Raw genomic sequence first — 11,662 nt, 5'->3', positions numbered from 1 at the left:
CTTCAGCAGGGTTTGGAGCTCCGGGCTGCTTTGGACCCGAGCTGGTTTGTGATGGCAGCACACAGCGTTTGGGACACGGGGACGCACACACGGGGACGCACACACGGGGACATTCCCGGCCCCTCCCGGGCGGCGGCGGAGCAGCCGCTCTGCCCCTCCCATGCCGCTCGCTGGGGCGGGTGTGTGTGTGTGGGGGGAGCGCGCCCCCCGCGCGGCGCTGGGGTGGGCGGGGCCGCCGGGCGCCCGCCAATCCGCGCCTCCCCCGTCCCGCGAGCGGCGGCGCGAGCGGCCAATGGGCGAGCGGGGAGCGCGCGCGCAGCGGCCAACGGGAGCGAGCGTGCGGGGCCGCCGTGCGGGACCCTCGGGGCGGCGAGCGCCGGGCGGGCACAGCCGGGGCCGGGCAGCGCCGGGGCCGCGCCGCGACCGCCCGCAGCAGGTACCGCCACCCCGCCCTCGGCCGCGCCGTCCCCGCCCGCGGACCGGGAGGGGTGCCACGGGGGAGTGCGGGGGGCGGCGGGCGGCCGCGCGTTTCCGGGAGGGAAGGATGGAGGGATGGAGGGCGGCGAGCGGCTCCGAGGCGCGCCGCGGTGGCGGCCGCGCCGGCGGAGCGCCTCGGCCGGGGTCGATGCTCAGCGAAGCGGAGAGCGTGGGCGAGCCCGAAAGCCCCCGCTCCGCCCGCTGTAGGGCCCGGGCCGGGGTACCACCATCCCCCTGGGCTCTGGGCGGGCCTGCGGCGAGCGGCGGCGCCCCGGCCCTTCCTGCCCGCCGGCTCCGGCTTCCCGCGGCCGCAGCGCCCCGGCGGCTCCCCTCGGGCAGAGCCCGCGCCGCGGCGGCCGGCGCACGGAGCGGGCTCGCACGGAAAGGCCACGAGTTCCTCTCCCGCTCCGAGCAGGGAGCGGCTGTGGGGAGAGCCGGGATGGGCCGTGCCCGCAGCCCCGGCTCCGCAGGTCCGTGCGCTGGGAGCGCTCCATCAGCAGCCGGAGCACGGAGAGCCCTTGCTTCGCCTGTGCCCTGGGGAGAGGCTCGCAGTCCTCGTGGAGCAGGAGCCGCGTGGCTCCTCAAAAAGACTTCCCTGAGTGAAGTTTAAAGTGTGGCTAATTGCAGAGATACACTGGTTGGTAGCGAGTTTGTAATCGAAACCAACTTGAATCCCATGAAAATAGAAACCTTTAATTTCGTTTAACCTACTTCAAGGCTTTAGCAACTGAAACTTTTTTTTTATATTTTAATAACACTTTCGGGAATAATTAAGAAGTGGAGCATGTAGGAGTTTTACTATCTGTGACATCCATCTGTACTGCAGCAGGCTAGAATTTCTTGATCTCCAACTTCCCCAATTTGTGTATGTCTCTGCTTCTCAGCTGAGATACCATTATTTCAGGAATTTGGAAATTATATACTAGGTATAGGGTAGATTTCTAGGATCTCCACTCTTCAGCTTCTCTATCCTGTTTTTGCACCCTCCCCTCACTTGTAGATGGCTTAAAATTCAGCAATTTCCCCATCAAAAACCTCTTATAGATGGATAGGAAAGATTAACTTTACAGGTTATGTTTTTATGGGTTTTTTTTAAACCCCTGTCTATTGCAGAGCTATAAAGTAATCACAAATCTAGATCTCCAATATTTTACTGTAACTACTTTGTCTTTATTGCTGGACTGTAGGTATAGAGAAGCTTTACTAGACACAATTTTAAAAATAAAAGCACATTGGGGCAGTTCTAAATTAAGTGTGGCTGCAGGTTTTGGACATGATAAATGTTTTCCTTCCTCCAGTTCCAAAACGATCCAGCCTGTCCACATCTTAGTTCTCTATAGCAGCTGATACTTGTTGATAAAATTTAACATTGAAGCAAAACTGTAACCATACGTACAACCTCTTAGCTCTTGAAAGGACAAACTGAATCTCCTTGTGGCTGCTACAAAGTGAAGGGTCCTCTGTCATCATTCTGTTTCTGAGTTCTAGCTCTTGGAGGAACTCCCAGTTTCTCACAAGCGTTGTTGCTTCCGGTGCCTGGAAGTGATGTGCAACAAACTAAAATGATTATACAGCCATTTAGAAGGTTTAAGTGAATGCCTGAGAAAGGTCCTGGATGTTGTTGAAAATGTGGCTGAATTGTTGCAGTGACTCCAGGCTTGGTTGGCTTCTCCAGCCAGAAACTGTGTGTGTGGCTTTGGTTTTTTTTGTCACAAAATATTCAGTGTTTGAGGATGTTCAGTGTAGTTTGCCTGTTTCTTGTCTACAGGAAGCAGAGCTGCTGAGTAGCAAGCTAAAAATTCAGCAAAGGAGCCAATATCACCTAAAATTGTGATTGGTTAATTTGGTACGTTGTGTGTAGGTGGAGGAGTTGCATCACGAAAACATTTGGTGTCTGGGCATGGTCAGTACCGTGGTGCTTGGTACATCCATGGTGTTTCTCCCAGTTGCCAATTCCAAGCCTTGCAGTAATAAGTCTTCCAGCCTGCTTTGTTTAGCCTCAACACTTGCAAAGTTTGGAAGCTGCAAACTGTTGTAACAAATCCCATCCCTGAATAAACTAGATATTCCTATTTTTTTTTCTTTTTTATTTCTGAGTGTCTCCAACCCAGGGTTTATAGCAAGGCCCTTATAATAGAATTGCTCTTTCTTGAGCTTTCTCTAAACTTTCTCCCAGCAGTGGTGACCCCAGGGATGTACCCTGCCACTTTCTCCCCATGGGTGTGGTTACAAAGGCTGGGATTTTAGCAGGTGTTGCTAAGCTGCCGTTTGGTGTTGGTAGCTGTGTGTGCACACTGCATCACACCTCTCCATGTCATTGTTCAGTGTGATGTTTGTAAATTTGTAGAGCTCCTTGTGCAATAGGCATAATTGATAGATCCGAAGAAGACATCTATTAGCATAAATAGGAATTAAGATTGGAGCACTTGGCGTCTACACGATCAGTATCGCCTGTCCTGCTGAGTAAATAGCTCTGTGCTCCTGAGGAGGAGGAGGAGAGAGGCTTCCAGCATCCTGTTTGGAAGACAGGTAGGCAGTCTCTAAGTATGTATCTAAGTCACTTTTAAAGATAAGAAAATTGTGGAGATGGGTGTTTATTTTTTGGTGATAGTTTGTTCATGTATTGGAAGAAAGGAAAGGTAAATTTGTGTGGTTTTTTTTTTTTTTCTTTAGAAGGTGATTAGGTTTCAAATACAATTTGGTAGAGCAGTTGCCAGATAAATGAGTAGCTGTTAGGTTTCAAAAGAATTCTTGTGAATTTCTGCAGGAAAATAATAGAAGAGAAAATACCATTTTTGGCTGTAAAAGAGTGGGAAAGTGTGGAAGGAGTCTGGAAGTGTTGATTCCAGGCACTTCAAATTCATTGTGTAATATCTATTGTAAAATGTGATTCAAGCCCTTGAACTCTAATCTATAATTTAAAACAAGAGAAGGATAAGAGTTGGGCTTTTTGTTCTTGATTAAGTATTCCACTTCTAATTGCTTTGTGAATAATAAGTTTGAGCAGAACATAATTGCATGTGCAGTTTTTGGGTAGTTATCCTTGTCTGATCAATAAGAGAAATTTTGGTAATTAAAACCCAGATTCACCTTTCTCATATCACTGCAACTTGACAAACTGACAAGCACTTGAATGTTATTTGTTCCCCCGCCCCCTTCCATTTACTTGATTTTTGGCTTTCCCCTCCCAGCAAAATGACAGTATCACAGCAGCAACTGGAGCAATAATCCTACTGCTGCTAAAGCTTTTCCTGGTCATAACCAGGGCTGGATATCAGCATGCTCCTATGAAGGCTGAAGTGTGATGCCTTTGGCCTGTTTTCCTAAGGCAGTGAGTAAGAACAGAGTGATGGAGAGTCACTGTGAGTGCTGCTCTGCTCATTATGTTGTGGGTATGTCTTGCAGAGAGGTTCTGTTCTCCTTTCAGAGTTAACTCAAGAGTAATGATTTATGTAAAGTAAGAGCCATGATTTATGCAACTACCCTGATAAACAGCGAGGCTTTATCTTGTAATCCTTTCATAACCAAAAGTGCAAGTGAGATTTCTAAGGCAGATTTCCGATTAAATTAGGTAAAATGATCTGGAACTTGTGTCCAGCAAATCTTGAATCTGCCTGCATCTTGGTTTCCTAGAACTTGTTTGAAATCTCCCTGCATGTGTGTTAAATATGTTTTCACATGAACTGGAGATGTACTGTGGTAAATAGTCTTATGTGGGATATGCTTTCCTGGAATAGCTTAATTTCCTATCTGCTCTGTGCCTTCTGTACAGTTTGGAGAAATGAATTTAACTATACCAAAAGAGACCCCTTTTTTCCTTCAGTGTGCACCTGATGACTAAGCTCAAACAGTAAACAATTTAGAAAAACGTCAACTTATAACCTAATTGTAAAGGGATAGTAAAAGCCTTTTACTTGTTATAATTTGTTTTTGGAGGAAGGACTGACTGTAAAAGAAACATAGTTACAGCAAAGCAAGGGACTTCTGTAGTATCTACTTTGTGAATGAATTACTTAATAAGAAGTAATTACCAAGTCATCTGGTACAGAATCCTGCTGAGTTGAAGCATAAGTAAATGGAAATTTGTAGTAAAATCAGAATTCTGGCTGAAGGAAGGTGTGAGAACACATGCTTAAGAAATACCTGTGTAACCACATGCATTGAGTACCTCTGATGACAGAGTTCTGCTGAGATCAACTCAACAGCGACCCACGTTGAAATCGTGTTCTGTTCCATAAGACTAAAGGATTAAAAGAAGTTAAATACTCCATAATTGTGAGCACAGCCCTCAATTCAGAGTATCTTATTTCACAAGGGTGTTTTCAGTGAAGTAGTTGGCAAGTTGGGCTGAATGGTGCTAATAAGTTACTGGGTGGCTGTGGGTTGGTTGGTCCCAATTCACCATCTTCTCAAAGCAATTGAGAGAATACTCTACTTGGGTTTTGTCATTGTCATCTAAAAGAAAGCAGCAGAACTACTTCCATGTTCGGTATCAGTGCGGATTTTGGTATTAATGTGCTGTAGTGTTCTTAAATAGATCATGTGCAATATTAGCTAAGGCTCACCTAAGCCAATTTAATAATTCTCCTTACCTTGAATGCATCTGCTGCTAGAGGTAGTAATATATCTAGGAGGAATGTAGCTTGAGGAGCCCATGCTTTAGGACAAGCTTTCAGTATCTAGCATATTTCTGTGGTTAAGCATAGTGAGAAGGGTTGTTTTCGAAAAGGAAGTCTGCTTTATTTTTGAACATAGGGCTATATACTCAGCTATGTAAACTTTGACCTAACTGTATTGGTTACTCTAACTGGTATTGTGTTTCATTCAATAAATGGTTTAAAGTGGGCAAATCTCTTCATTGGTGGTAGACAAGTCTCTTTCTAGTCTTCAGTCCCAAAGGTGTTCAACTAGTTTGAAATGCCTTGTTATTTCTCAGATATTCTCTTAATATACTGAGTGTCAGCCTCAAGTTTGCCACATTCTACATAGAGTTTTGGGTCTTCTGGTGGCATTTATACTGCTGTTGTGACTTGGGCTTTATCTTTCAGCTTGATTTGATTTTGTTGTATTTAACTTGTAGAAAGCACAGTTTTCTGAATCCTCCCCCATTGTTATGTGGAAAGTGTGTAGTGAGACACCTGTGGTCTGCCTATTACCAGGGCCAAGACTGGCCAGCTGATGTTAAATTAGTGGGCCCATTTTGATAGTTCTTCAAAACTTAGTTGTTCCAATCAACTTCCAAGCCTGGCAATGTGTTTCCCAGCTCCTGGAGGTGTGTTACATTTTTTTGGTCCTTGGCTTACAGCTAGTATAGAAAATGACCTTGCAGAGAGTGGATAAGAATGCTGGTGAAATCTAAAACATGGATACACCTGTCTTTCTGCTAGTTGAGGGAAGAATCCCAAGTCTTCCCTGTGATTGTGAAGTTTGGAATAGTTATGCTTTAAGGTTAACTTGCACCCAAAGCAGTTTACAGTCTCTACTCATCTTTAGAGCAGTATCTTTCACTGATAAGGTTTCCCAATGGATATAACCTTGGACCACAAAGACAAACAGACTGCATCCTTTGGAGATATGCTGTGTAGGTATTGGCCACATAGGGTAGGTCGTTGGCCCTTGTGGTGCTTGAAAATGTGGACATTCTGCTGATAGCATTCATTGATTTACTTTTGTGGAAACAAGGCACAGATGAAATGAGACATTGTGATATAATATGACATGACCCAGACTTGTCTTTCTGGCAGTAACCTTGCTTAGATGAGTTAAATATTACTTCCTTTCTTGCCTGAGTCTCTCTCCAGTTCCCAGAGATTTATTTTTTTTGGCTTGCTATGGTGTCCTTGCAATGTGGCAATTGGAGCTCTATATGAGGGACTTCTGTAATGATTTTTGTCTAGTGTGGATGTGGTGGTGTGTGTGGGGGGGTGTTTAAATATACTTGGTACACTCAGATTTGATGTCTGGATGGATTTCATCATCTAAATATACATAAACAAAATGCTCCTACCACCTTACTTTTTCTGCTTTTTATTCCTGCTAGTGCTGGGTTCAAGCTGTCAGAGGGAAGGGGGAAATTAGTTTATTTGGGCTAGTTTTTTTCAGAACTTTGTGGTTTGTTACTGACGTTTGAGAGGTTGGGAAATGCCCATTTTCTATTTCCTGTGAGCGATAATCTTGACAGGATTGAATTTGGCGGGAGCATGTTGTTGACCTAATGTTTGTCAGTGATAAACTAGAAGACAGATCATTTAATCTCTAACAAGGACACACATGCACGCTCTCTGGCTGCTGGATTTAGCATTTAAACGTTCAGTGGAACTGCAGCAGGCTTTCCTGGCACTTGGAAAGCACATCTTTAAGCATCTTGATCTGTGTTTGGACAAATCTGGGAACTGATCATTTTCCTGTTAAAAACAGAATTGTCCTTGTTTTGAGAGTCAGAGCCTTCTGAAGCTGTGAGTTAAATATTGCTGCAGCAGCTCTGGAGGCAAACAGAGCTGCTGTTGTTTGCTCCATAATAGCACTTGCTCAGCCTTGGACACGAGAATTTTTTGCAAGATGGGGAATGTTGGCTAGGATCCTGGAGTGTTGGTTTGGTGCTGGTTTTTCTTTTTTTCCCTGAAGTGCTTATGAACTCTTGGTTTATCAGAGGACAGCACCCTTCACATAAGGATATCTTCAAAGTGTCACTGTGGGCTTAGTCCTGAACCTGTGAATTCAGAAGGATCCCAGCAGCAGTTGCTCTGTAGCAGCTTCACGTAAGATTGCTCTACCAAAGACTGTTTATACCTATAGGTAATGTGGGAATTTTGATAATTTCTGTTCTAGAGCAAGAATTCTTTACAGAACTCTTATTAATCCTTTCAACTCTCATATTTCTTTTTTCTAGACTGTTACTGCTTATAAGCTGGAAAAAATGTCTCTGATAGAGGGATTTAGATATTCCACAGTGTGCATTAGACCATTTTGTGTTTGGTAGGAGATGTGTGTGTTTGAAGAGGTAGCTGTGAACAAATCACTGGATGACTGGTGACAATATATATTGCAGGTTAACAGCTATAGTTCAGCTATTGTAAACATGCAAGATATACTCTAAAACAGATAAAATGATTGCTGACACTTAACAACCTTTAAATGTTACATTTGGTTTTGCTGTGTTGTTTTGCAAGATAAGTATGTTTTTCTGCACCTACTCCAGCTTGTTACATGTTAGAGGCCAAACTAAATTTCTGATAGGAGCTACATGTATTTCTTGACAGTTTTATTTAAAAACAGTATTATGAAATAATTCTTCCAACCCTAACAATTCTGTGATTCTGTGATCCTTCAATAATTTGCTGCCATAAAGAACTTTAAAAAGTAGTATGTTATGTCTGTGAGCTAAGACCCTGAATTTGAAAGTAGGAGTTGCCAGCAGTGCTATGCTAACTGGTATGTGGACATGCATTCTCGGAGAAGGCAGGGAAAGGTAGGTGGAGAATGGGAACATTCTTTCCTTTCCTGTGGCTGAGATAACCTTTCTTTCTAACAGAGCAAAGCATAGGCTGCTGGTTTCAGACTTTGATTGTTCAGACCTAGATTCCATGCATGGTTTTTACCCTTTAAATTAAATTTGGTGCTTCTAGGCAGTTCCCTCACAATCCCTGTGTTTATTGCTGTAATGTTGACAGCAATGTGTACTTCTGAAAAAGGTGATCAATTCTGTTTTGTAGCTGGAATCTTCTACAAGAGTGGAAGCAGAAGACAAACTCAGTGTGGGTAGTTGCTATGAATAAGGCTTACCAAAAACTAGTTGTTGGAGAACAGGGTGAAGGGAAATGGGATTGAGAGTTTCTTAAAGGAAACATTTCTTAATCCTTAAAATTATATAGATATATATAAAGTCTGCAAACATATAAGTGTTGCTGCCTCCCAAGTGTGAATGTAACTATTTATGTACGTTCCTGTTTTTTTTAATTGAGCCAGTTTCATCATTGTGCTTTGTCATAGCTCTGGATGTCAATGCTGTGTAGGTCTGGTATTCTGATAGCAGCTTCTTACACAAAGGAATATGATCAGAAATAACTGAGGCAGGAAACTTTGATCCATTCTGTTCAAGTATTTTTACATCACGTGAGCCTAAATATTGTCAGATTTTGCAGGTACTTAAAAAGCTGGACTACAGCAACACAGATATTTCCACTGGCAGCATAACCTTTCATTGCCTTAGCTTTCAGAAACAGATGTTGGACCATAGCCATGTACTGGGTGTTGTACAAGGTTCCTGTGTGGATATAGCCAAAGACTCTGCCCTTGTGAGCAGGTTTGCAGGCTGAGGTTGAGGCATTGTGTCAGAAGCAGGATTAAGCCTTTTTTTGAGGAAGGAGAAGTGAATGGATGGTATTAGATACTGTCATAGAGTTTCAAGGTCTAAAAAATAGTAATTATGGCTAGTTAGGTAAATTAGTAAGAAGGTTATGTAGGAATCATAACAAATCTGAATCTTGATGACAAAATTGCTGCAGTAATGATTGCATGAGTTTTTTCCTCACCCTTTGAGGGAATTGAAATTCTGCCCTATATATGGGAGGGATCATGCAGATTTTTAGGAGGAAATAGAGTTGAAAGGTGTGTGAAATACCTGGAAAACAAAAGTAATGGGGAAGACATACCTGAAGACCATTAACTGTGACTTTGAGCCATGGTAAAGACAACAGGCCTGAATCTTAGATTGAACAGGGGAAAATGACTCATAAGCATGCTGTGTCTTGCCCTCCACGCTTTATGGCAGGAGGTGTGCTTTCACATTTGCATTAGAGTCTCTTGACTGTGTGGCAGAAGTGGTTTAATGTAAATAGCTTTTTCCCTTCACCTTCAAAGAAACAATTCTGGATGATGTACTGTGGCTAATGGAAATAATAGTGCTTGTTCTGCTCTAAACTTGCTGCTGTATCCCATTAGTTGTTAGATGTTTCACTTCTCAAAAGAGGGAGTCAAAATAAGGATTGAAGTATCTTACATAGGACTTGGTACCCAAACTTGTGACAGTAGAACTTGTGCAGGGAGTAACTCATTTCTAGCAAGTCATCATTTGGGACTTGTTCTGAGACTGTTGGGATATGAGCACGTGAAAAGCAGAGCACAATGGCTTTGATATGGTGGGTACCTGGCAAACAGGTGTTCCAAAAATATTTACTTACTTTTCAGGCAAAAAGTACAAATTAGCCTGCAGCTGTTCACTCCTAACATACATTCTGTGTAATCCCTGGTAAGTTCCCACTTGCAGCAGCCTGCTGTCTCAAAAGAACTGAGTGTATTTAGAAGTTGCACCTTTATTCTTGGGTGGCAGGTGAAGAAAGGTTCTCACCCTGTTAAGGTATTCAGTGTTGTAATCCTTACTTGCCTAAGAAATGTTCCATATGTGTTTAAAGATACTCAGTCTTGTTGGGGTTTTTTAGTATCATGGTTTTATGGAATTTATCCCTGAGATGAGCTCAATTGGTCAGAGCATGGTGCTAATAACACCAAGGTTGTGGGGTCAATCCCCTTATGGGCCATTCACTTGAGAGCTGGATGATCCATGTGGGTCCCTTCGGACTCAGAACATTCTGTGACTCTGTGATCCCTTGTGGGAGTGTTTTGATCATAACAGTTTGTGTGGAACTGCTGTAGAGGACTATAATTGGACATATACTACATAAGCTTAGGATTTTACAAGTCTCATTAGAAAGATTGGTAAAATGTGGTGGAAGTGTATCCATAATGCTACATTCTTAGTGAAAGTAAGCTGGTTAAGGGTTACAGTAAAGATGTTGGTACGTCTGACTTGAAAGAGTGGCAGCTCTGGATGATGTACTGTGATTGAGTCCTAGAGATCCTAAAGGTTGTTATGTTCTCACATTATTGTGGACATACCAATGTATTTGTCCTTATAAAGTGTTTCAGTTTCTGTTAACAAGAATGACATAATTTCCAAGTGGTTGATTAAGAGAGGGGAAAGAATCATGAATTCTTATAGTTAATTTACTAACTAAAGCAAAACCTAAAATACTTTTGAGCTTTGTGCTGAATTTGAGTAATAGTACCTTACCCTCAATTTTATTAGGAGGTGTATTTGTGGCTAGCTCAAATCTTAGTTTGTTGAGAATTCTAATAACTGTTGTTTGGTTGGGTTTTTTTTCCTCCCCAATGACATCAGTGGGTAAAGAAGTTGGAAAACTCTTATCTGTGGATCTGTATGGGTTTCTTACAATCAATATAAAACCCTCAGATCCTGTACCAAGCTACTAACTCAATTTTCTCTCTGGCCTAGTATAATTGGTAGGAAAGCTCAGCTTAACAGTGACAGGAGACTCTGCTGACACTGTCAAAATTCCAGGGCCAGAAATTGGGATGCTTGGCTCCCTGTCTTCTGTCAATGGATTTGAAGTATCTACTTGTGATTACATTTTAATTATATGACCTTTAGTTTACATGGAACAGCCACCACTTGGAGTGGTGAAGGAGCATGCACACAGAGGTAAAAATAGACTGAAGTTGAGCTGTTTTCCTGGCTGAGTGGGTGTCTCATTCCTTAAAACACTGTTATCAGGGGCAGTTTACAAGAAGATCTGGGATGACTGTAGTGACCCTGTGGGAGTCTTTTAGAATGTTGAAAGTGAGAATGTTGAGAATGACTAAAGATGTCTTCATGTACTGGTTATAGGTAAAATCTCTGTTAAACATTTCTTTCAGGTGTGAGACATAAATAGCACAGATATAACCATTCAATCTTCTGCAAATCTGAACTCCTCTAAGTTCTTTAACAGACTTTTTTTTTTAACTTTTGTAAAGGTCACAATGGTTTCCATTCCTGAATACTATGAAGGAAAGAACATCCTCCTGACAGGAGCTACAGGCTTCGTGGGAAAAGTGCTTTTGGAAAAGCTGCTCAGATCCTGTCCTAAAGTGAAAGCAGTGTATGTACTGGTAAGAAACAAAGCAGGCCAGACACCTGAAACACGAATAGAAGAAATTACCAGCTGTAAGGTATGTGTTGTATGCTCACAAAGTTCGTTTTTGTTCTTTATTATATTGTTCTCACTTTGTTTTGAGAACAACTTCAGTTTGTCTAAAGCAAAATGTTATTGTTAAATGTTTTTTTTTTTTTTATATTTTTTTTCTAACAGAAATACAAAATCTAAGACCTGGCAGTGCTTCTATAGCT

General features: G+C 42.6%; 1 protein-coding gene across 2 annotated transcripts in view; it reads left to right on the top strand.

Annotated features, from left to right (window-relative positions):
• Positions 1-303: 303 nt before the first annotated feature.
• FAR1 (fatty acyl-CoA reductase 1) overlaps positions 304-11,662 on the top strand; it is a 34,801-nt gene continuing 23,442 nt past the window's right edge. The window contains exons 1-2 of one of the 2 annotated variants that reach the window (XM_085063057.1): positions 304-436; positions 11,290-11,484. In XM_085063057.1, the coding sequence (XP_084919183.1) occupies positions 11,296-11,484 (189 nt within the window). In that variant the 5' untranslated portion in view covers positions 304-436; positions 11,290-11,295. Of the gene's footprint in view, positions 437-2,859; positions 3,007-11,289; positions 11,485-11,662 lie in introns of those variants that run through there. The other variant, XM_085063058.1, reaches the window with a different exon arrangement.

The sequence above is a fragment of the Lichenostomus cassidix genome, chromosome 5, assembly GCF_008360975.1.
Source record: "Lichenostomus cassidix isolate B80296 chromosome 5, HeHo_3.0, whole genome shotgun sequence".
Taxonomy (NCBI): Eukaryota; Metazoa; Chordata; class Aves; order Passeriformes; family Meliphagidae; genus Lichenostomus; species Lichenostomus cassidix.
This window is presented reverse-complemented; position numbering and strand designations above follow the sequence as displayed.